We start from the raw sequence: 26,367 nt of genomic DNA on the forward strand, positions 1-26,367 counted from the left end.
AACCACTATATTATGACCATTAATTAATTGTAATTGTCTAATTATATATATATATATATATATATATAGTGATGTGTGTAACCAATTACACACATCACAGCTGTTCATCTCAAAATGTCTGTTCTTTTGTAATCCACTACAGCTTTACATTCCCACTCGGCCCACCCCACCTCCCACCTAAAAAACTCCCAAGCTGCCCTACCCCTCTTACAGAGGGATTCTGGGAACATCAGAGCAGCAGAACGAAGCTGTGTAAATCAGCTCCCCTATGAACACAATGCGTGATTACGCTGACAGCAGAACCTGCCATGCAGGGTACAAAGGACAAAGCTTCCTCTCACTGTACAAACCTGCCCAGAAGCACAACAGTTCTCAGAGTTGCCTGACAGGCTCCATGACTGCGTCCAGACATCCTCCTTCTGATGATGAGTTGGGTTCTAATGAAAGAATAGCCTCAGTTACATTGTTACACTTATAAACAATGCTCGTTTTCCCCCACCAAGCCCATCAGCTACTCTTCGCTCCAATCTGAAAGGCTCAGTCCGCGCTGGAAGCTCACAACAAGGTGGGAAAGCCAATTACTCATCTCTCTTTTCCTGGTGTGTCACTTCTGCTAAATCACTGATCTAAGAAAATGCCTTCTCTTTGCAGCGTGTCTAACTGAGCCAGCCCCATCCATATTTCAGCGGGCAGCACTGCCAGGCTTGACAAACACTTACTCCGTGGTCCTCACAGGAGCACAGCGCTGCATCGGGTCCAAGACACAATGAAGAGCAGCAGCTGTGAGGGACCCTGATGGATGGGATAGTTTGTATAAGCAGGCCCAAAGAGCATTGTTCCTGTCGACTGCATTTCTAACACAGTCCATCACTCTGACACAAGGTTTTCCTGCCGTTTCTTTCTTTTTTAAAGAATACTTTGATAAACAAAGTTCAAAGAAACAACATTTATTTGAAATATATATTTTTGTTAATGTCTTTACTGTCACTTTTGATCAGTTTTCGATTTATTTATCTACACACAACTATTAATTAAAAAATAATTTGGCCGTTCAATGTGCCAAATTCCTACTTTAAGAGGAAAAGTTGCATTTGAGCTAGCTGCATATCATAGTAAGTTTAAAGAGGCAAAGTTGTGTTACACACTTTATTCATAGAAAAGCACTGAAATTCAACACAAATCATATAAAATGGTAGTAGCATTACATAAATAGTAATAAATTTTTGTTTATAGACATTAGCTCAAGAGGTTGCACAAACAGAAAGTGTTGTTGAACTATACTTTTGTGGCAACGAATACTGGATACCTTTTTATAATTCAGTAGCACAAAGAGGCGACAAACACTTTCCCTTAAATTAAAACGAAACAAAATCAAACAGTAGATGAACTAGTGAACAATCTCTACCAGCGGTTATTTATTTTTTTTCCTTCTAAACTCTAGGACAGATCAAAACACTGGTACAGTTAACACATACAGACACTTAAAGAGTATGGAAGAGAGAAATCAAAAGCCAGAGGAGGTTATTCTCTTTTTGCAATGCCATTGGACCAACTAGTTAGCTACAGAAAATGCTCGCTTTTTCTTTTTTTATATTTATATATTTTTAATTTAACAGGCAGCAATATTATCATCCTGCAGATGTCTTAATTAAAAAAGAAACAAAGTAAAAATTCCCTAATCTGTGAGCTTTCTCTAGAGCTCCCTGACAGAGCTGGGTGAGGAATAAAGGCTGCATTATGTAACTGACACCTTGTGGTTCAAGTATGCCACAGTTGATGCAACTAGAATGCATTTTGAAAAGAAAAAAAAAAACACAAACCAAAAGTGGAAACCAGCAAACCATTTAAATGAAAGTGACCAACCCTAACCAACAACATAGAGAAATCTCCTCAAGATTTAGCCATTAATGAAGCATCTATCAAAGTCTTGATTAGGCAATGGTAAGTCGCAACCTTAAAACAGACCTCATTGCCCCTTAAAAAGCCCCAATACAAGATAATCACGACCCTAAAGTATGTGGACCGTGTCAAAGCGAAGGAGAATAGAACAGCAGATGCCCTTTTTCCTTGTTCGGGCCAGTTGAAGGTGTAGGTCCGTTTTCTCTTTGCTGTACTCCACTGACATTGGCAACACAATGTCCTGAAACACATGCAGTGCTTTCAGAGAAGACTATAAGGCTTCAAAGTAAAGAGTTGTACGTAGATCAAAGGCAAAGTCCATCCAAACTCAAAGCTCGTGCAGATTACTTTACTTACAAAATACAAACGGTTGAATTTTGGGAGAGATCGCCCCCAACCCCCGAGCCAAACGAGGAGAAAAGATGGAGGAAGATCGGGGTGAAGAGGGCAAATCGTGAAGTGGTTCTGCATAGTCTGTTCATAAACATTTGTCTTCTCCTCTCTTCTTCTTTACATGCTTCCTCTTGCAAAAATGTATTACAAAAAAAAAAAAAATCAGAAATGTACACAGGAGCACCTGAGAAATGTTTCTGAAGTCTTTCCTCTTAGGGGTCGTCACATTCCCAGCCCGACAAATTCAAGTATCCGAAAAGAAAAACATACAGTTATCATAAATAATTATAACTTTACAATTTTTTTGAATTGACACTTTCATATTTACAATATCATAAATGCTTATGCTACTATTTTTTTTTTTTTTCCGGTTTTGTTTCTTTAAGTGATTCCCTGAGAACGGAGTTGAGCATCTTTTTTCTCTTTTCCTCTCTTCTCGTTTTCCTTCAGATGGAAGCCGCGGAGTGCATTCTAAGTGTTCGGATCCACTGGGGCACTTGTGGAGGGTCGGAGGTCATGGAATGTGGAAGATATTACGATACAGTTTAAAGCCAGCTAATTCCTCGCTCTGCCAATACAGCCGTTTTTGTCAAATGCATTTATAAAATTCACCTAATTTATACACGGCAAGTCATTGCTGATCCGAATGCGTCGTGTAGGGGATGGAATTTAATGAAGTGCTAGTACATATATATTATTACTGCTTCTCAATCTCACACAAGTCTTTTCGTTTCTGTTTTTCACTGAGAGGTAACAGAGACACATTATATGGCTGATATATCTCTTTTGTTCATATTCAGCGAGACCAGGAAACAGTACGGAAGGATTGAGCACACAGGTATTCTCTTATGCTATCGTCTTCCTCGCACTGAATTTTCGAACAGAGGTTAAGATGAGCCGATAGTAACAGATACAGGAGAGAGGGGAGGGCTCATGTGTTGTGCCTTGCTTGAGCCGTGGTTAGGACATTCGGCAGAGCATTTGAGGTGATGTGCCCGTCTCACTCTTTAAATCAGGCCTTTTCCGGAGAGAGAGAGTTAAAGTTGATCCGTAAATTATGATCGAGGTATGACAATAACACTGTGTGCGAGTGTGTTCAAGCCCCTTCCAAAACCAACCAAATGCCTCCCCCATGCTCAAAATGTACCACATAATCATTTGGTGTCTCTTTATGTGCCACTTTAACATTTTTATCACAAAATCTTGATTAAACAAAATCAAGAACAAGCCAAAACAAAAACCTAAATGGTCATGATTACAGTTGTTGTTCTCCCCTCCACAGGTTCGACCTGGTAGAATAACTTGGTGAACAGGAACTGTTCGCAGTAAAAAAAGAAAAAAAAGGAAACATTCACCAAAGATGACCAAAGAAGAAAGAATAAAATAGATAGAAGATTGAAAGAAGAACAATTTCCCCTGCAATCAAGCGAGGTTCAACCGAAACGTTCCCGTACCAACATCATGAGTTTCTTCTTGCCCTTATAGATCTGTTTGAGGTTGTCTATAAACTGGGCGAACTGAATGTGGCCATCTTGGGCCAAAAGAAAGGTCTCGCGCGCCTTACTAAGGAACTCTATGAACTCTCCGTAGTGGCGCGGGCTGATGTGCGTGAGGCGGGAGTGGGTGGTGTTGATGTAGGCGCTGATGGTGGCGTCCAGTAACTGTCTCAACGGGGCTTTGTCAGTGCTCATAAGCTTGCCCGAGTTGCGTCTGCCAGGGATGCCGGCCAGGCCGGGGGCCGTCATGGTGCAGCGCCGCAAAATGTCCGAGAGCACCGTGGCGCAGTGAACGCTCTTAACCACCAGAGGGATGATGGCGGCCAGCTCGTTCTTGCCCAGCGAGTGGCTGAGCGCACAAGCCCACAGCACATCATTGATGGCCGGATGCGTGTCTTGGTTGTAGGCCAGGTTCAAGTGGGTCATGGCGAGAGACGCCAGTTTGAAAGCTCGAAGGGGGTAGCCGCGGTGCTCCATGTAGCGGGCAATGGTGAAGAGCTGAGAGTAGGTCATGCCCGTGGAGGCGGCGTCGATGACTATCTGGTAAGCTGTCTCGAAGGCGATGTGGTCCTTCTCGCAGAGGGTGAGGGCGGACAGGGCGCAGTTTTGAGGGTCCTTCATGGCGCACTGCAGGGCCAGGGTGCGTGCGCAGCTGGCGAGCTCCTCCCGCTGTGGGTAGTCGAGGCTCAGGCGCAGGATGGTGTTGTGGGACATTACTGTGGCTGCCACTATGCTGGTGGCTTCGGTGGGGGTGAAGAGAGTGTACCAGCTCTGCAATATGCTAACCAAAGCTCTCAGACCTGCAATGAGACAAAATAATCAATCAGAACAAGTTTTATGTGCTTCTACAACCATTTAGCTAACCACATGACAAACCACCCAAGCCATTCAACTCATCTACAATTTCAGGGAAACAATCGAGTGTTTGAAGGAATAAATACACAAAGTCTGGCGGAGCATGCGCAGAGGTCTATTGTAGTCTGAATATTGTGCATACATGCTGGACAAAGCTGAGATACAGTCGCATTATCTAGATCAGTTTGATACAGACCGACTTCAGTAGCACATGTGACAAGCCAGCGAACCATCTCTCGCCGCCTCCAGTTGAGAGTGGACAGAGTCATCCTCATCACCTGCAGAGAAATGTTATATTGCATTAGAAACACAAAAATGCCAAATAGTGAACTGCAACAAATACACATAGTGAGTGAATTTCCATGTACACAAACACACTGACCATCATATAAAACCAGACAATAGAAGGTTCAAAAGGTTCAAATTGTAATGATATTTCCCAATATTACTTGAGTCATTGAATGTCTAATAAAGGAACAAATTAGGGTGACCTTATGTGATCACAACATGCAGAGTTGGTGTAAGGTCACGTATGTGAACACACTCATTGATAAATAAACCACACACAACATAAACAAGATCAATTTAGACTTACCTGAAGACCGAGCTCCAGTGCTACATTTAGCAGTGTGATATCAGGAGGGTTATCTGCAGGAGTAGCGATCTTAAAGGCATCCTGGGCCAGTTTGAAGATAAGGGAAGAGGAGTGGATGTGCTTCTGAATAGCCTCCAAAACAGTCCGCAATCTCAACATGTCACCTAAGACACAGCACAGATTTCTCTTAGCTAAGCACTGGAACAATTCATAAATGTTTGTTTAAAGCAAACCTCACATGTGACTCATCGTGAGCTATCGGGTGTGTAGCACTCACCCTTAGCAGCAGTAAGCATGGTGGAGGCCAGTTCACACTGCTGAGACTCCAGGTGGCCCAGTGTAAACCAGCGTGGATATCTGCTGGGCACTATGGAGATGCCATGGTGAGGGTGTCCTCCGTCACCTGAGGGAGCCGTGGACTCCAGTACTGGAAGCCTACAGCAAACATGATTATTCTGGATTAGTCACACATAAGATTCTTTAACAAGACAAATTCGTATCTTTTTTCATTCATATTCTGTTGCTTCTGTTTCTACAGTCTTTTACTCCGCGTACTCAAACATGACCGTGTGCTACTTCCACACACTCTGGTTTCTGCTATCTTTGTCTGATGTCAAGTGATCAGAAATGGTGCTCAGCTATTCCTGTCTGAGTGATCATATTAGACTACACACTAGCTCAGACTCACAGAAGCTTGTGCTATAAAGGGAGATGTGCTATTGATCATGTATTAGTGAGGACTGTGATGAGCTAGACTCGGGTAATGAGTAATGTATGAGTATGTAATAAGGTCCCAAGGAGTCTTTATAAGGCCGGAGTCAGTGAGAGTAACACATCACGTGGAGATTCAGTGTAATGTGAGAAAATGTGCTCAATAACTAATTGGTGAAAACAATTGCACACATTTTAAATGAACATGAAAACATGACAGAAAAGAATATCAAACACTTTTTTTCAAGTTGCTGCATGATGGTGTGATTTATAAAACCAAGTTTTCTTTCCAGTTTTGATGTTTAAACTCAAAGTACTACTGTTTAGGTCAGTAAGTGTTTTTTATTCAGCAAGTGTGCACTAAATTGCTCAAACCTGATACTTTTCAACAATGATTATAATAATAAGAGCAATCAGTATTATTATTAGAATGATTTCTGAAAGATCGTGTGACACTGAAGACTAGAGTAATGGAGTAATTCAGCTTTAACGTCACAGGAAAAATATAAAAATAGAAAAGTTAAACTATATTTTTGATCAAACAAATACAGCCTTGGTGAGCATAAGATCGTTTAAAATCATATCATTTCAAAGTGTTAAAAAGCACCCATCCATTTTTTTTTTAAAGGAAAAAACAATAGCGTTAATTTAGGTTACAGCCAGAAATTACATTTATTACTTGCTTGTAATTAGCAGGTGTTTAGGGGAAGGGACATTCTCATCCTAAAGAGCATTTGATTGGACATCAGTACAGTGCAGGATGAGTCAACAATAGTTTTGGTTTTCCTACATACGAAACGCTATGCATTTTATGAAATGTGCTAAAAGTGAATTCTGGAAACATTTAGGATTTTAGCATATAAAGACCTCGAAGCTAAGACACATGGACTTTGGATGTAGAGAGAGTCTCACCTCATTGCACGGAGACCCAGTTTGTACGCCAGGTCTGTGTCGTGTGGCAGGAGAGCAGTGAAGAGGTACTTGGCAAACGTGTGCATGGGAACACTCTCTCTTTGGATGACCTCCCCCAGACCACTGAAGGGACCACCTGGACATACAGAGAGAGACACAGCACATCAGGACTGAGCTGTCCATTATATCAGATTGCAGGGTTGAGTCAGGCTTGATGGACAGGAGGCTGGAGAGTCAGTGAGGGCACGCATAGCAGGTGAGAGAGAGAAATCTGAGTGGAGCGTATCACTGGGGCGGCTGGGGAGGACGATGAGAAGGCAAACAGGCGGCTAGGCCTCATGGGCTTTGACAGAGTCTGTCCTCCCTAGTAGCAGCGCAGATGTCTGCTCTAAGGTTTCACCGCGTGTCAGTGGGAGGCTCAGATGCAGGGTGGCCTGTTTTGGGAAGGGAGTTGGGGACACTGCAGAGGCCAGGCTGCAGATCTTTTTACAGGCATAGCACTCCCTCTCTCACACACACAAATATATATCCAGGCTAGAGATGGGGAGGAGGAAAAGATAAAAGTAGACAGAGATCCACAAGGGGTAAAAAGGTTGTGGGAAAAGCAAGAGAACAGTAAGGAGAGAAAACAACTCCACACAGGGAGGATAGTGCTGACTATAGGGTGATCACAAGAGCAAAAGTTTAAAAAGACGACGTGAAATTGAGAACAAAGAGTCTGTACCTTCTAAAAGGAGGATGGCTTGTTTGCGGAGTGTCTGCACTAATATGTCATCCAGCTCCATCTCTTGCAGCTTGGCTACAATTTGTTCCTCGTTCCGGCACACCTTGTCCTGTGCGTAAAGGCCCTCGGGCATTAGCCGTTGCTGCCCCATACCCATCAGCGCCACCTCTAGGGCCAGTGCCAGGTACGACTCTCCTCCATCTGGACATCCCCACACTGGTACATGCTGGTACACTGGAGGCTTGGGCTCACCGGAATCTATTAGCACACAAAGTGGCATTTGTCAATGTCTATTTACAGCTTGTTGCGAATGTTTTGTTTGTTCGTTTTTTGTAAGGAAAAGGCCATAAAGAAATTTTAGCAAATACAAAAATGCATTGCTAAGAATAAGGCAAGCAATAATTTATTCCTGAGATGGCAAAGGTGAATTTTCAGTTTTCAGTGCCACATGATTCTACAGAAATCATTCTAATGTGCTGCTTTGGTGGTCAAGTAACATTTCTTATAAGTGATGAAAATTGAGCTGCTTAATATTTTTGATACTTTTTTTTCAGGATTCTTTAGGTTTTAAAAGATCAGCATTTATTTCAAAGTTTGGTAACAATTTAAAAATCTTTCCCGTTACATTTTTAAGCAATTTAATGCATTCTTGCTGGATATAAGTATTTATTAAAAAAAAAAAAAAACCCAATTTACTAATCCCAAACTTAAGTATAGCATTTAAAAACACCACAGACACCAAGTCATTTGTATCAGCATGAAAACTGAGGAAAAACACCATCTGTTTGGTAAGAATTTAGACCCTCATCACCAGCTCACTTTAATCCCCCTGGCAAATTTATCCTGTTGGCCAATCCTGTTTGTACAGTGGGCAATGGACAGGGATCAATGGGTTCACCATGATCTTGCTACACTGGAAAACAACATCTCTACTGGTATCAAACAATAATCCTAAAAACCCCACACTAAACAATTTAACCAAGTTCTGCTGTTCTATCCAGAGATTTGGTTTACAGTAAACCTCATAAGTAGTAAAGCAGAGGTGTTAGAGAGAGCATTGTTTTGGCTTTCCACACTGCTGCTGCCGCTGCTACAGCTGCTGTTGCTGGTCCTGCTAAGCTAAGATCCTGACCTTCGGACATTCTGATTGGATAAAACCAAGAGTCCGCCCCCATCCCAGCACATGCCAGATGTTTCCAACTGTGCAACAGAGTCAAACAAAGAGCTATGCTCTCTAGCACACATACAATCATACAGAGTAATGCACAACAGACACACACACAACCCAACACCACCACTATAGCGCTGTGGCCAAAAGGGAAGCGCTACGACGGGACAAGCACACAGATATGAACAAACTCTTCCAAGTCACCGTACCATTTGCCAGTATTATTCAGGCACACAATGCCTCTCTGTGGGTTCCTCACTACAGGAATAAAATGGCTGACACTTTCCATTGGCCTGAGCTGGGAGGGATGTATGGAATGCAAATGCTGATTGATTTTATACGTTTTACACCACTGAGTGGGCAGAATGACCTTTGTGATAGAATAGCACCCCTTAACACTGCTCAGAAAAGGAGGGCAATTGTAAAGAGTGAGGACATGGGGCTCCAGCAGACTGAATGAAGCTCTCAAAGACACAGGCCAGTTGCTGAACGAGGAACCGAATAATGCCCAAGGCTTCTCGAAGAGTCGTAAAACAACAGAACCCCAATGACAGCGTATAATTGTGTACCTCCGGTATCCATGGTATTGTCATCCTCCACTCGACACGTCTCTGTGAGAGTGGCGAAAAGGCAGCCAATGGGGTCGAGGGGGTGGCCTACCCAGCCCTCCAGATTGGTGGTGTTGGTCATTCCCCTCTGCAGCAGTTCTGAGGACAGAACAGATGATGTTGACTTGTATTAGGAACATATGAATCAACATGTCAGTACTTAAATTACTATGAAACCTGGTCATAAAATTATTCTGAGAAAAATAAAAAATTCCTGCAATTTTCTAATTAACAATAAAATTCGTCATGAAAACTTGGGAGCAAAGCCAAAGCAGATCAATGTCGGTTACCTTTCTTCTGATGCTTGTATATGTCTAATTGCCGTTGCTGTTGGAGCCGGAGGGTGTTGATTATGGCAACAGCCAGTCGCAAGGCTTCTCTGGGGTAACCATGGGAACGCAGAGCATCCACCCTGGCGCATGCTGTAGGCACGTGATCTGGAACAAGTCACATGACAGTATAGATAAGGTGGGGCTCCTTTCAGATTTTTCGATTTCAGACAAAACTGTAATGGAAGCTGCTGGATCATGCAGAAGTGAAATCAGACAGATTAAGTCACACAGCAGAGATGATCTCACCGAGAGCGACAAATTCCTCTCAGACTTAAGGTTCTTAAACACTGGAGAACAAAGTTTGTTCTCCAGCTGAAAAAGTGATTGCAACCATATCATATCTCTGTGTCATTATTGTTATACCTGTGGTGTGGACTTCCCTATTCTCATAGAATTAGGGTGATTATTAAAACTTTATAGCGGTGTGAACGTGCCTTTATATTGTTCAAGAGAATGATGTAGGAAAATCACGATAGAGGTTTCCGTATCGACTGGCTAATCTGAACAGAATCAACATGGAAAAACATAGCTTGAAATGGCTGAGAAGTAGTGTTGTCACGGTACCAAAATTTCAGTATTCGGTACCGATACCAGTGAAAATCCACGGTTTTCGGTACCAATTTTGGTACCAAAGCAAAACACAAAAATATGCTAATTAAAAATAAATAACTTATCACTTAAAATAAAACCAATGCCATTCTTTATACTTATTTACAATTGTGTAAATATGGTAATATAATTAAATATAGTAATATAATATAATTATGAAAAACAGTAAACAAGTTTCTCCCAAATTTAATTTGTCTTTTAATTTATGAAATTTAAACATTTTATTTTTTGGTAAATAAAGGGGATTTGCTTTTAAAATTAAAACATGGAAGAAATATTGTGTGATTAATTTTTAATTAACAGTAGTAGCAGTATCACATACATTTTACTAAATAATAGTAATATTTCTAGCACAATGCCTTTATGTAAAAATGAACTTTTAATGAATGCATATTTGTCATTTTAACTGAACTTAAGACTGGTGGTGATGCGTAAGATATTTTTGGTCATTGAGGGTTTCTGTATAAAAAAAAAATAATAATATTGTAATAGATCATATTAATTATTAATAAAAGATAATACTTCTACTAATTCTACTACCATACTAACAGTATACAATGCACTATGCATTGATGAGCTGCTGGTTCATGAATATTAATCACGTTGTCTGCGTTCGGTCGAACTGATTTGCTGAAATCAAAACAGGGACGGTATAATAGATGAGTGCCAGCCAATGAAATTGGCATTTGCGCATTAGGTCCGCCCACTACCGGAGAAACCGGCATATCTTCTGCTTGTTCGAAAAATATGAATAATTCTAAATGAACTCCATTATTTTGACAGGAGAAGACAAAGAATATAGTTTACATGTAGCATGTCGATTCAGCGTGGTAAGACTCTCGCTCTCTCTCATTGCATGTGTGAGAAACAGAGCTATCAGCAAAGCGACGGCGAGTCGTGCTCCTTCACACAGAGTTTACAGTTCGGCAAATACCATAGACAGTAAAAGAGGCAAATACAGGTGTACTGTGCGTCCATTGAGATGAATTGAAAAGTACAGATCACTTGATGGAGATAGAACTCTGAAGTGCTCAGTCAGTGTTCAGCGAGTGAAAATATATCTGCGCCAATCTTATAATAGCCTCGAACACACACAATGGCGAGTAAAATCTAATTGATTAGCCAATGGCTAACAATAGACATAATTTAGTCACCCAGAGTAAAATTTATTCACATATGCGAGTGATTTACTCGCAATGTAGAAGCTGTTTTGAGGGGTTGCCGTGATTACCTTTAAATTGACACAGGTTTTACTCAAATGCAATGGTAAAATGCTTATGAAGTGACGCAGAACAGTTCTGGTGATGTTGTTTATGTATTAATGTCCTCATTGAGATGGCAGATGCTGAAATTACTGCAAGCGTCACGCGCTTCAGTCTATATGTAGTAAACAAACCCACACATCTCTGCCATGCATTCATTCACACAGAGACGTGCAGAACATGCAGGATTCAGATTTCAACCAACGTTTGCGGCTTAACAATTATAGATACTGGTCCATATGGAGATTTGATTTGATTATTTTATGCTAACTTTGACAAATTCCGTGACTGTCCATATTAAAATGTAAGTTTCATTTTCATGACTGGATTTTGAGATTCCGTCCGCGTTTTCTGCTTCGCGGAAATCATAGCGCTGTATGCGTCAAGAACCGGGTTTGGACGGGTCCTCGGTACCACCGGTACTTACAGAAACCTGGTACCGTGACATTTTCTTTTTTTTTTAGTACCGACTTGGTACCGAAGTACCGGGTCTTTTGACAACACTACTGAGAAGTATATAAGATACGTACCCAGCCACAGTGGCAGGCCCTGGGGGTTGAAGAGCAGGCTCTCTCCCTCTCTCTGGTAAGCCGGGGACATGTAGAAGTCACTACTGATGATTCTCTGCAAGTGACTGTCCTGCCAATGCAGGTCACAGGCCTCCATTGCTCTCGTGAACACCGTTCTTCTAGGCCGGGCCAGTGAGTCTACACAGAGTAAAACATAGTTATATAAGCAACAGACATCGAGATAAGTGGATAATCTCAGGTTTAGATCACTGAACGGAGGCTTACCCTGAGCCAGGTTGCTCTGTGGCAGAGCATTGGTGATGTTGGGCAGCTCGCTGCCGTAATTGCCATCCTCTAGAGGGCAGATGTCCATGTCTCCCCATTTCTTCAGCTGTCTCAGCCAGCCGCTCTTCTCTTCACTTTTACAGTGCGGGTTCAGCACGATACACACCCACAATGCACCTGTAAACCCACAGTGCACAGACGTCTTTATAACTGAAGTATGGCTTATAAATGAGTGAGGGAGAAACTAAAAAGGTGAAATGAGCATAAAAGGAAAAAGAAAGGAGATAGAATTTTAGGATGCCACTTTCCCCATTTTTAAACTCTTTTAAACCGTTTAGTCTTAAACGCAGCTTTTGATGTGCTTCGAAATGTGAAAAGGAAAATCAGCGCATTTAACAGATCAGGCTCTAGCGCACAAACGTAAAACACTGGCACTGGGGAGCATATGAAATTTGGCAGGTGTAAGGTTGTCTGGTGGGCTCGTGTAACTGCCGATGCCTTTTTGTATCTAGGTAACAGATGGCTGGCCTGCATCTTTTTCCATTGCGGTCATGTACACGCAGCCCTGATTGGCCAAATTGCTGAGCTCCGGCCAATCAGCATGGCTGTCAACTAAACCGCTGAACTGTCTTGCACATTTATTAGATGCTCCGGTCACACTGATGTGCCTGCTCTTGCGAAATCAGAATGCGTGGTCAACCCGACAGGTGTGCCTTGTTTACAGCTACAACCGTTTCGAAGGAAGAGGAAGACAGAGACGCAGCTCTCAAATGAGCCTTTTCAGGATGTGCTCTCATCAACCTCTTCAAATGGCCCGATCAATAGGAGGCAGCTTTAAAGCTCATTGATCTTGGCCCTTTCATGCCATCCCGATAGCGGCAGCCGGCCGGTCCTCTGCATGTGCTGCAGACGAAGTCAGTTGTGCTTTGATCCACTTGCACTGACTGAACTGCTGCAGGTCAGACGGTGCACATGCACAGATGTGCTTTAAGCTAAGGATATTGAACCAAGGAGCAGAAGAGTAAATACTAATGATTAAAGTTCAATTCTGTAAAAGTGAAGAAGAGAGATGAGGATGTATGTCAGTGTTCAAATATGAAATTGGGCTAATTGTTCTATGTTGCTCAAAATGTGATTTGGCTTAGTAGGACATGTTCCTGGATCAACATGTGTTGTTGATAAAGGAACCACATCCTATTAAACAGCCATAGGCCAAACCTTCTAACTAACCCATAAAATCTCTGGTTGATAAGAATGTTGTTTAAGGACAAATAAGAATGATGATTGAGAAACGTGCCCTACATGTTGAGAAGAAAAAAAAATTACCCAGCTCATCCCAGAGTTGTCGGCATTTGTCGGTCATGCCCGTGCCCTGTTGTCGCCATAGAGATAGGCGCGGGTCAGCCATGAACTGCTCCGTGATGAGCGTGAGCATCCGAGCCCCGTTTGAGTCACGCATCCTCAGCATTTCCCTCACCTGCACAAAAATCCTGGTTTAGCCTCATACATCACGTACGGGACTACCACACACCTGTATCTAATAAAAACCAGCATCATATTTTGAAGAACAAAGCAAGTCATTAGTACACCTATCAATTAGTACAAGCATCTTATACAGTGAAAACAGCACAAGTGTTTGCATGTGTATGTGTTTGAGCACTAGATTTAAAGGCTGTATTGCAGTCCTTCAAATCTTCAGATGGCAGACTGGTAAAGCAATGAACGGTGTTGGTTACTGAAAATAAGAGGCAGCTTGACATTTAATTAAAATACTGATTTAAATGGGCCACCTATGATTTCATGGACCCATAATTCACCATAATAGCAAATTTCTGAGCATTTCACACACATACTCACAAAGCGAGAGCATCTCACCTTGGCAAACATGGAGTTGAGCTGCTTGCCTGAGCCATAGTATCCTCCCTGAGAGAGGAACTGCTTGACCTGTTCCCTCACTTGCTCCTCGTCCAGGTGCCAGCAGTTCTCATCATCAATACTGGCACCTGCTGTGGGATCCGGGGCCCCTGGGTCAGAAATACACCTGGTTAACTTAGGATACTTTCAGCAATAACATATATGATCATTTATCGGTAGAAAAAACAGAGTGGAAGCTTCGGATACAAGTTTATGTAATTCAACAACAGACAGAAAAATCTGCTTGTACACATCAACACCTTGAAAAACGGCACTTCCAAACCTGCTTACTCTAAACCACAGCCGAAATCAATAAAATCACTTCCTTTTGGCAGAACACCAATATATTCTTTTACCATTACAAACTTATAATACCACTGGTAAATCAAATTATAGATATCAAAGCTCAATTCTTAAAAGACTGCTTCCAATTTTCACTGTGATTTACAAAAGAAAAAAAGGGAAGAAAAGCAAAAAGCATTAGAAGAAATCACTTTATCTGAGGAAGGTCTTATTGTATTTCCAATATGTCGATGCACTGTTTTTCCCTGCCCTTGCAATGTGTTATATGATAAGAAGATCCATCTTGAGTTAGAGATTAGCTCTTAAAGGGCTTGGGTGGACTTAGGGGAGCAACAATAACTTCCATACAGTAGATTATCATCAGTGTGACATAAGCATCGGTGTTATATACTATGAGCGTATCTACAATGTACAGGATATCTATGGAGCCAGCTGTGCTGGATGTAAAGTGCTTTGAAATAAGATCACTTGTTGTAATGCTTAAGATTGCGGTAGACTGTAACCCTGTTCAGTATAATAGTAAATTATTAGTGTACTTAATGGCTTTATAATGGCTGCAATGGGCTAGTGAGGCACAAACTGCTATAAACAGAAGGTGCTGTGTGTCCTTGTATAAGCAGGACGTAGGTGTCCTTTTGCACTTTTGAACCAACATCTTGACAGGTTAACACATTCTGCACATTCCGGATTTAAAGTGTAGCCTCTGATTAAATATTGATAAGGGGCATTCTGCCTGACCCCTATATTCATATTTAAAACAAGGTCAGAGGGCAAGAAATGGAACTTCCTGGTTTTGGAGGTTCCTTGGATAAGCGATCAGGAAGAGGTGGAATTTATTTTTGCACAATGTGTTGAATAAAGCTTTCAAAAGGGTGTATACTTGCTTTTTTTCTAAAATCTATGAAACATTTGACTGTTGAAAAGGCATTTTGGTCATGTGATTCTTCATTTATGCTACTCACCATGTACTTGGTTGATCTCAGAATTGGAGGACAGGATTTCATCTGCCAGTTTTTGGGCGGTGGGCAGTACTTCTGTGTGGTGGGCTGTGATAAGGTACTGCACCAGCTTTTGCAGCTGGTCTCTGTTCATCTGGAAGAGTGTCTCTGAGATGGGCAGCCGCAGTTTGACTTGCTCGGGTTTGCGGATGCGGTATAAGGACAGCGCCACCACGTGTGCGCAATAGAAGATGTCTCGGTTGCCACAGCCACATGTTACTGACGTGATCTTACAGCGGTCGAAGCTGATGGCCACCTTATGCGTCGTCTCAGGCTCGGATTGTGTTGCCGGCTCTGTGACTGTGCCACTGAGGTGGAAACCTGCATAGGAAGAGCCAGAGAGAAAAAGTTTAAGTTAACAATGACATTTGATGTAATTTGAGCAGCATTGATTCTATGTCTTTCATTGGTCCTAAAAAAAAAATCTCATTCTGGATCTGGAGGTTGCAAGTCAAGATTGGTTACCAGCAATGACTAAAGGGAAAATGAGGGTGCTACTAAATCCACATCTGATTGTTTGACTGTACAAGAGACTAGTTTGGTAGTTAATGGTTACCAAACCACAAGATATGTGAGATGCTATCCAATTGCAGCAGAGTGCTATCTCCAAATCCTAGTAGATCATGCTACAATAGAGCCCTATAGGATATTGGCTGTGAAAGGCCCTTAAAATGTAAAATGTTAAAAAATCCATCACTTTACATCACTCATATAATTTACTGGTCCTTTTTGGAGACATTAGATTATTAATTAACTATTTAATATCAAACATGAAAAGATGTTGCTTTGGTTACAGTTTCTGCAACATCCTAGAGAACCAAAAGCATGAAGGAAGAAAGACTATGCATGTCTCTGCGGCCAATAGGAGAGCTCATTCTTCACTTTGACTCTTAAATTATTAAAGATGGAAGCCAAAGGAAGGGGGCTGGGGGACTAGAATTACTGTATCATTCTAAACCATTACAATAGAGCTGTTCATCACAATCCACAGGAAACTACATGGGTTCGCAAATCACTATATAAGCTTACATGTAACAGAATCAGGATGCCATATATCCTTGCAGAGTCAACGGCTGAAATGATTCAAGGAACAGGCTGTCGACAGGAACAGGCAGGGCAAGTCTCATTCGTTTCCACCCCATATGCCCAGAAATGTGTCCAGCTGACAAATAAAGCCTCCGTGACAGAAAAAAAATACACCAGAGCTAGAAGGTGTTTTTACATGCGCCCACATATACACACACATGTGCAGGGAAACAGACAACTGCACACATCACAATTCATTCTAGGGTTCGGCTGGTGCGACAGGGGTGCCTAATAAGCTTGAGCAAAGCTGGCTGTTCCCTTGCAAAATCCCACAAAAGGCTTTTCCAGACGAGTTCTTCTGAGAAGTCAGCCCCCTCCTCAGCCCCGAGATTTTGGAAAAGCCAAACCCTTTCAGGCACAGCCAACACAACAGATCCATCTGATTAAGGGGAGTTTATAGTGATGTCTGTTTTCATTTTGATAAAAGAGAGAAGGGGAGAGGGAGTGCCCCTATGTGTTGCAAATTACTTTTGGCACAATGCGGAGTTCAAAGTGAATTTGGTTAGAGAGACAATTGTCCACAGGATGTGTGTAAGGAGGAAGTGCATATATAGGGTTCATTTTTCTTTTAAGGAGTACAGCAAGAATGCTCAAACTGTGCGTTTTCACTGCGACCGCAACTGACGGTGTCGCAACGTCTTTACGGAGCTGATGCATTGACTGTGAGTGTGCTTTAAGGCTTATCCTGTTTGCAAAACATGATGTATGGAAGGGCTTTTTCAAACATGTGTCAAACCCTATTCATGTTTGCAAGGCAAACAATGGCTCATCTTGCCTACCACAACGTATGCAAAGACTGAATTGTTTTACATTTCAAAAATGCATTATCTTGAACTGCAAAAACTACAGCTGAGACTAAGCAGGCCTAAATTTGAAATGGCTATCACCTTCAGTTTTGCTTGATCTTTCCAAACGCCGAGTCGCATTAGTCACATGAAGGACACATCCCACCCAGTATCAAATGGAGCCGATCGTGCCTCCCTACAATGATAATGTTTAACGGTAATGGTGGCTGAAATAAGTTCATTTCCCAGCAGCTTTTAGGAGAAGTCATTCTGCTGTTCTGTGCTGTCCAGGTCCACTCCTCCTATGTGTCAACCCTTATCAGAAACAGAATCAGCTTTTTCAGAGGGATGACTTGGGGCTTTTATGTTCATAATAAAGAGTAAGAGAGAATAAGAGTTGAAGTGCTAATTAAATGTTTTCCACAATCCAAAACATTTTGTGATTCCTTCCTTTTACATCACAACTACTAGTAAAAAAAAATAAAAGCAATTTTATGTATAGTTATTAGAGATGTGACGAGACACTTATCCCACGAGATGAGACGAGATTTAGACTTTTTTTTTTTTTTTTAAGAAATTCTTAATGATGAAATATATAGGGAAATATTTTCTTTTATTCAACTGAAAAACACAATGGCAAAAAAATGTAGGTTGCATTTTGAAATAAACTTTTACTTTATGAAATTAAACATCTATTTAAAAAAATATGCAGAAATATATATATATATATATAATAAAAACAATTAATGTATCCATTTATCCAGCAAGGCTGAGGGGATAGTTACGGCCCCAAGAAATTACATGTTTAGGGCCCTATGAAATGAAATTTATTCTCACTATATTATTTATATTTTTTTATTGTTACCAAATTCTGTGTTTAAGCATGTATAATTATTTGAATGTATAAACAACTTAATTTATTAATTAAATTTATTTACTTAACTACTACTTACAGTAGTCTTATTAATTTTTTTTCCTTCAGAATTTCTGTGTTGTGTATTTACATTTTTTGGTTATCAAATGGAGGCATAAAACATTAATTTCATTTATCATTTATCTTTTTGGCAAACAAAGAGGATTTACTATTAAAATTAAAACATGGAAGAAATGTGTGATTAATCCTTAAAAATTATGTTTGTTTAATTTTAGTTGTAGTAGTAGGCTATGTACATTCTACTGAAAAACAGTACCGGACTTTTATTTTGACGGGTTGCCTCGAATACTTTTACAATTCTGTGTATGTGATATGACTGTAGTTTTACTCGAATCAAACGGTAAAATGCTCATGAAGTGACTCTCAGAGCAGTTTTGGAGATGTTCATGTGTTTCCGTCCTCATTTAATGAGACAGCAGACGCTGAAATCACCACGAGCATCACGCGCGCTTCAGTGTGTGTGTGTGTGTGTGTGTGTGTGTGTGTGTGTGTGTGTGTGTGTATGTGTGTGGTAAATGAAACCGCGCCTCTGCGCCATTCATTAACCGAGACATGCAGAACATACAGAATTCATATTTAAATCAACTTTTGTGGCTTTATATTTAATTAATTCAAACTAATTTCCGTGACATTCCGCGTAAAACTGTGAATTCTGTTTTTATGACTGGATAAAGACTACATTTGCCTGATGTGAAGATAAAATATCTTACATACCACCACTGGTGAAAGGGCAAGTGTAATACAAATATATTTAAAATGCCCACGAGATCTCGTCACACCCCTAATATATATATATATAATTTTTGTTATGGTATTACTGGTCCAAGTAAACCGATATCATTCATGTCCACAGTACAAAGTCACACTTTATACTGAAATTTAATGTTAACATTTATATTGTAATAGTACCAATAATAATAATAATAATAATAACAACACCAACCGCCTTAAGCCCCTTTCACACTGCCATTCCGGCAAATACACAGGTGAAGTGTTCCGGCAATTGTTCCCGGGTCGCTAGATTTTGCACTTTCACGCTGCCAGTGATTACCCGGGATATGTGCGTGCTTTCACACACAACCCGTAAAGATCCCGTAATGACACGTGACATCAGGGCGTGACGTGTAATGTACGAGACGGAAACGTTAGGCACGTTATACTTTCACTGAAGCAAGCGAACGATCTCGGCCTTAGCGCGGAAAGTGAGGAACTAATTGATCTCTCCTTCTTTACAGTTTGCACATATTTTTTCGCCGCAAACGTTGATCTTCCTTCAAAACAGCCGGTAAAAGAGTCGCACGATAATGTGCGTCATCACTTCGACACAGCATTAGATCTGGCTTTTGTTCACACAGCGCTCGTCCCGGGTTGAACCCGGCAATGTTACTAGGTCCCCTGAGCGGGTTCAATGCCGGAATCAATCCCGGGACATGTTTGCTTTCACACAGAAGGCGACCCGGCAATGTTCCGGCAATATGCCGGGTCCGACGTGCAGTGTGAAAGGGGCTTTAGTTAGCACAGATATTACAAAATAAGCTCACTGTGTTTTTCTGTGTGACGTGTGTTAGAATCAGTCAGTGGGGTTATGGAAGAGCAGATGAGCCCATAGGCTCATGTGACAGAGGTTACATTGGAGAGAGCGTGCATCTGCTACTGATGGACATGAAGAGCCCTCCTTGTCTTTTTATTCTCTCTCATATTGCTGGCCTTTTGTTGCTCAGATGCAGCAATAAATGCTGCTCCACCATCGTCTCCACAACTGCTTTTTTCAGGCTAATCTCCATCATGTCTGCACCAGACACATCACATGATTTCGGCATTTTCCAGAGGCTTGCTAAACTGTATTAAAGATCTTGAGCATTTAAAGCAACAGACGAGATAACTGCAACACACTTATAATAAACATATCGTTACCGTGCATTGGTATGGACACAAATATATCGTTAGCATTCTTGGTGTGAACTGTCCTTAACGCTTGTGATGCACCAAGAATGCTAACTATAACGATAACTATATTTGTGTCCATACTAATGCACAGTAACGATATGTTTGTTATAAGTGTGTTGCAGTTATCTCGTCTGTTGCTTTAAATGCTCAAGATCTTTAATGCCAGGTGGATTCTGCTTGACTGTCAACAGTCCTCTGTGATGCTATTGTTCTAGTTATGGTGTGAATTTTGTTATTTCCATAGAATTGAAACAATAATCATTTTATTGTTATTAACAACAAGAGGTTTTTTATGCCATATCACAACTAAAGATTATTTTAAATAGCAATAAAAGAATAGCATTGAAAAAGAAAGAACAATGACAAACAATAGCCAAACCTCTAGTAATGTGAACTTTAAACTGGCAGCAAAGTAAAACTAGGTGAGTGACAAAGTAGAAGAAACTAGAACATCAAACGAAACTCCAACGGCAGAAAAAGTGATAAAAACAGGTGTGCATCCTTTCCTCATGCATGAGACACAAACAAAAACATTTAAAAGTAACTTCAAATGGATGTTCTTACACATTTAGACAATCAAAGTGCATCTCTGGAGAAGGATTGTGGGCTTCCTTAGTCACCGTCCATATGACAGAAGACGGTTTTCTCTCAGGAAACTACCCCTCTTGGGCCGACTCTAATCACTGCGCCAAGCTTCGTAGCATCATCACGACACAACAGAGTCCGCCGGCCTCGTTACGATTCTCTGTTTATGTGTAACAGTCATAATTAATCCGCTGGCAATGACCACTCATCCAACCTGGGCGTTTGGAGTCATTTTAACCACTGCGCTCCAATGGCCATCTGTTGGGGAGGGAGGCGTACAGGGGGAACTCACACCGCTGCGATGGCCACTGATCAGGGAACAGGAGAGGAGTCCCCCTTTTTCATTCATTTACGTATAGCCTCACTCTATCCACGCCATCTGCCACCCCTCAGACACGCCCACTCAAGAACATTTTGGCCAATCATGGCAGAGTCTCCACACACTCTTAAACCATTAACCTCTAATCAGCCGTGGAGGCCAAACGGGGTCCTGTACGGCAGGCACTGAGCCAACGCCGCATGCTCCTCCCCCCCACCACCACCCTCTCCATCTTCCATCTGTCCCAGCAGCAATATGGTTAACACCGCATCAGCATCCTAGCTCCCCCCACCAATATAGCGCCCACACAACAGACATGCATTTGCACAGGCACATACATTCAGTGCATGCACAGGGGGTTTTATTTGCCCTGATAAAGGCTTGATTGATTCAATTGTGATATCCCTCAAACAGCAGGCCCCCCTAGTCATTTGTCACGATCACACATAATTGATTTCTGATCCAGTGAATTGTGAACCTTGAGAAAGAGGTGCGTGGGGGTCAATCAGGATCTTTTTCAGCGGGCTAGCACCAAGCAGAGGGTCTGACGTCCGTGGAAATAGCAGATAAGACCCGGAGAGGAGAATGTGGTCTCCATAAGGCCGAGCCGTGTGCATTATGGGTGAATTGAAGGGGGGAATAAAAAGCTGGGCTAATCATACAGCGCCAGGTAGTTCAAAACCAACAATTTAGCATCTGATGAAAACTAGCCCTGGCTGAAGAGCCTTTATTTTCAGATAATTCACCCAGCGAAGCCTGAAAACAAGCCGGAGAGGTGGATGAATTTGAAGGTGAACGGGTCAAAAAAGGAGGAGATGAATCGCACTTTTGGACAGGCAGTAAGCACAACCAGATGTCCTGCTTGAGATAAAAGCAGATGCACTTGAAGTGAAACCGTACGGTGTGGAAAGAGAGGCGGGGGATATCCTTTCATTATTTCTGTTCAAGGTTTTATTCTATGGCATCTAAAAAAGCTAGCTATGCATACGTTTCCATTTGCCTGCACAATAGGGATAGCATGCTAGTTCAAAACAGTATGCAGTACACAGAGCGCACAAGACTGTAATACTTGAGCTGTTCTCGTCTTTGTGCAGCTGCTATAAAGAAAGCAAATATGCCTTGCAAAAACATGGCACAAAAGAACGACACAAACACAACGTCTTGTTTTCTTTTGCTAAATGGATTAAAAAGATGATCAAACAATGACTAGCCATATTATTAAACTACAGTCAGTATCAAGCCTCATCTAGATGCTGTGCATGAATAAAAAAGCAAAGGTTTGGTATTGTTTTGAGGGTAGTCTGCATGTATAAGACAATCTGACAGCTAGGAAAGGTCACCGGCCTGCACACTCCCTGATCACTGATGGATTGTTTGTGAACAGCCAACCACCATCAGCCCTTGTGCATCAGCATGTGCCCTCCAAGACTTTCTACAGCACTTTGGCCTTTTACAGCTCATTTCCCTAAATGCAGACTTGGTTCCGTTTAATATGCGAACATGTACAAACCATCTGCTGGCCTGCAATTGACAAGCAGCAGTCTGCAGGACACAATGGCTCTTCTGAGCTCTGCTCACACTAGAAGCATAGCCTGCACTGACAGATAAAGCTTTAAGAAGCTTATATTTCATGACTCATCCATTCAAAACCAAAAAAAAAAAAATCCCCAATCAATACTTGAAAAGGAAAGAAACCCGATTGACAGAGGAAACGGCTTTGCGAGTAACTTGTGTGGGCCTCACAGCGTCAAGACTCTTTTCTGCTCTCCCAAGGCATTCCATCTTAAACCGTTTCCTTCGAGGAGGTATGACTTCAGTTTGCCCTGCAGCTGTAAAACCAGTATCAGATAAAAGATGGAAAAAACCTTCTGAGAGTGAGGACCAATAAGCTCACATCTGTTGTGTGCTTTGTGTTTTCATCTACAAGGTAAGAAAATGTCAATATGTACTCTGGGCTTGTCCCGGCAGCAATACTTACATGCATTTCATTCCTCTCCTGCTGCCTTATAAACTAAACTATTCTTGCTTAACTCTCATATAAAGCAGGGATGCACTGATATTTCAGTGACTGAAAAAAATTGTGACCAGAAACCTTTAACATCTAATAAATGTTTATAGCAAAACTATTTCATATTTGTGTATCCTAGTTATACAAGTCCCTATACTCTGAAGCAACCACTCTCTTGTTTTAGTGTATTAATAAAGAATAGTTTCTCATGTGGGACCATTTAGTGCAACATCTCATCATATATATATATATATATATATATATATATATATATATATATATATATATATATATATACATATATATATATACTATTTAAAAGGCTGCTAAACACCAAAATAATTTAATTATTCCAAACAAAGATTAAAATTTAATTTAAAGTAAAATTAGCATTTAAGGATTCAGTTTTCTGTACAATGTTTGGTTTCAGACAAAATTTTTTATTTCAATGTACTGCTATTAAAGAGGCCTTAACTGTGCTGAGAAAACCATACTATATTACCTTTCAAGTTTTCCATTAAATAGCACTAAAACACCACATCCAATCAGCCCCTCCTTACGATTTCCTGCAGAAAATGCTCAACAAACCAAAGCATATGGACAAGGACAAAAAACAAGGGAGGGGAATGCAAACACAAAAGGAATTATTCCCATTGAGCCCTTCCAGCTTAGCTGTTGCATGCATTACGGTGATGAGACCCTGAAGGTGTGCACAGCTAAGGAATCAGCTGAGGCAGCAATGGCAGCATCTCTAATTACAAACGCTCCTCCTCCAACTATCCCCCACCTCCTCCTTAAACTCCCCATTGTCTGTAGCCTCCCTCCCTCCATCTCTCTCAGGAGTGCCTTTTGAGCTGGCATGCACCCGTTAGCCCTGTGCTGTGTTCCCCTCAGCACTCTTAATCTGGCCCTGACCTGCTTTATTCCCCTTGCACCGGCTGCCCACTGGGCCTCCGATTCACAGGCCCCCTTTGTTGTTGACGGGTCTGTCTAGGCCTCAGGCTGGGGCCTGGCCTGCCATTGTTGCCCACAAAGAGCCAGCAGCAGTTAGCAGGCGTCAGCTTGGAAGCAGAGTCCTGTGTGACCACCGCTGCTGGGAGATCGGTGGCCCAGACTGAGAGGAGAGGAGGAGGACAGGAACGGACAGATAGGAGATAGAGGAATGAAGACTAGGGACACTGCTGCCAGCAAAAACTATAGCATCCAAGCGGCCTGGAGTGCATTGGTGTTCTCTCAAAGTGAGACAATGCCCTATTGTAAGTGCAGAATGGTTGCCCCCGGTGCATTGTGATGATAGTTTTTCCAGTTTAGGGACAAATTACCAACATAAGGCAAAAAGCTCAAATGAAACATTTCAGATAAATAATACTATTAAAATACAAATATTATTAGATTCTTCACATTCTTTAAATTTAATGAAGCCAGTTGAGCAAGACAGAGCTGCCATAATTCATTAAAGTTCAATAGTGACTGAATAAAATTAAATACACATTAAATAGATTGTTTAGTTCAGGTGTGCAATTATATTGACACATTAAAACCAAAACACTGAGAAAGGAAGGGACTGCTGTCATGATAACGGCTTTTTGTTGTGCGATGTGTTGCCCGAGAAATAAATGCGATAAACGATATTATTGGTCATTTCAAGGCCATTTTATGCCACTGAATATAAAATCATAATTTAACAGCATAAAATTCAAGAAGGCTTACACACTTTCAAATGACAAACAAACTTTTAATTCTTAAGAATATTTAGTAGAGCCCGACCGATATATCGGCCTATATGAGCTAATTGCATTTAAATCGGCATCGGCGTTTATAACGGCCGATGAAACATGAGAAACAGAGTCTCATGCTTCACTCATGTTATGAGTGTTGCATAGTTTGCCCACCAGAGGGAGCTCTGCAACTCCCCAGTTGACAACAGCGCCAGAAATCCACTACAGAAGAAAGCTATCAGCCAAGCCACAGGAGGTGCACTCTTTTGACGGTGAGTCTGTCGTTCGTCATGTGAAATGATTGTAGATTTAGTTCATACACTGTATATAAAAACAGTGTGGTAGTTCTAGCTAACGGTCCTATCATTATCACTTCTAAATATTCTGTAACATCACTTACAGCCGCTAATGCATTGCTATATTAGATTAGCAACAAAGCTAATACCATGTTTATCAGTGGAAGAGCGCGAACGTTAATAAGAGGTCAAACTATAACGTTAGCGTTTAACTTATTCTAAATATATCTGCAGATAATATATCTAAATATATCTGCACATTATGACCGCGTAACTGTGGCAGGGGGCCGCGTGTAGTCAATGACTAGAAATTATGTACAGCGTGCCTCGAAAAAACAACAACTGTTACGTTACTCTAACGCTAATATAGCTTCCTTTTTTAGCAAGCCCCTTAAATGCTTGCTATTAACTTGTTTGAAGGTGGTTCTTCTTAAAATTGACAGCGGTGTGTTCATGACACTAACGTTAACCATTCAACTTCGAATTGATTCCGTAATCTTCCGGTAACAGTAGGCTAACTTTACGTTCGCCAGCGCATGACGATGTTTTGATTCAAACTGCACAAAAAGAAGAGAAGATGTACGGGTCCGTTGTGAATGTGTCTGTGAGAGCAAATAGTGTAGTTACAGTAACTACAGTAGCTGCGTCAGAAATGATTAAACCAGAGGGGACATGTAAATAAATGTGAGCTGAACAAGCGCTTTTTTTCTTTTTTACATATTGTTTCAAAGCAACTTTACAGACATAACAGGAAAATGTTGTAATAATATTGTTAAAGATAAGTAGGTAATAGGTCAAACCTATTGCTTGAAAAATAAAAAAATATATATATTTCAAATTTTTGCCTATGTAGGAGATCCCTGTTTATTATTATTATAATTCTAATGATGACATGAGTAATGATACATGGTGATATTAATACACATGCTTATTCTTTCTCTGTCTCTCTTTCTGCCTACAGATGGCTGAAAAAGGTGAATGCTGTAGCAGCAAAGTGTGGGACTACTTCTGCAAATACTTTAACTTTAGTATTATAATTTATTTACAGTACACACACAGACTGCTAAAACCGGCTTCAACTGGAAGAAAGTAAAAGTGTTAAATGTTTAAAACCAG

General features: G+C 41.2%; 1 protein-coding gene across 1 annotated transcript in view; it reads right to left on the reverse strand.

Annotated features, from left to right (window-relative positions):
- Nucleotides 1–3,668: 3,668 nt before the first annotated feature.
- The window catches only part of LOC132154911 (zinc finger SWIM domain-containing protein 5-like), a 40,280-nt gene continuing 17,581 nt past the window's right edge, over nt 3,669–26,367 (reverse strand). The window contains exons 2-14 of the mRNA XM_059563636.1: nt 15,538–15,894; nt 14,234–14,382; nt 13,685–13,835; nt 12,359–12,535; nt 12,095–12,271; nt 9,652–9,798; nt 9,323–9,460; nt 7,586–7,843; nt 6,862–6,997; nt 5,516–5,673; nt 5,239–5,402; nt 4,840–4,921; nt 3,669–4,588 (exon numbers count right to left, since the gene is read on the reverse strand). Coding sequence (XP_059419619.1) covers nt 3,726–4,588; nt 4,840–4,921; nt 5,239–5,402; nt 5,516–5,673; nt 6,862–6,997; nt 7,586–7,843; nt 9,323–9,460; nt 9,652–9,798; nt 12,095–12,271; nt 12,359–12,535; nt 13,685–13,835; nt 14,234–14,382; nt 15,538–15,894 — 2,957 coding nt within the window. The 3' untranslated portion in view covers nt 3,669–3,725. The remainder of the gene's footprint in view (nt 4,589–4,839; nt 4,922–5,238; nt 5,403–5,515; nt 5,674–6,861; nt 6,998–7,585; nt 7,844–9,322; nt 9,461–9,651; nt 9,799–12,094; nt 12,272–12,358; nt 12,536–13,684; nt 13,836–14,233; nt 14,383–15,537; nt 15,895–26,367) is intronic.

Source organism: Carassius carassius, chromosome 12 (genome assembly GCF_963082965.1).
Source record: "Carassius carassius chromosome 12, fCarCar2.1, whole genome shotgun sequence".
In the NCBI taxonomy this organism is placed as follows: Eukaryota; Metazoa; Chordata; class Actinopteri; order Cypriniformes; family Cyprinidae; genus Carassius; species Carassius carassius.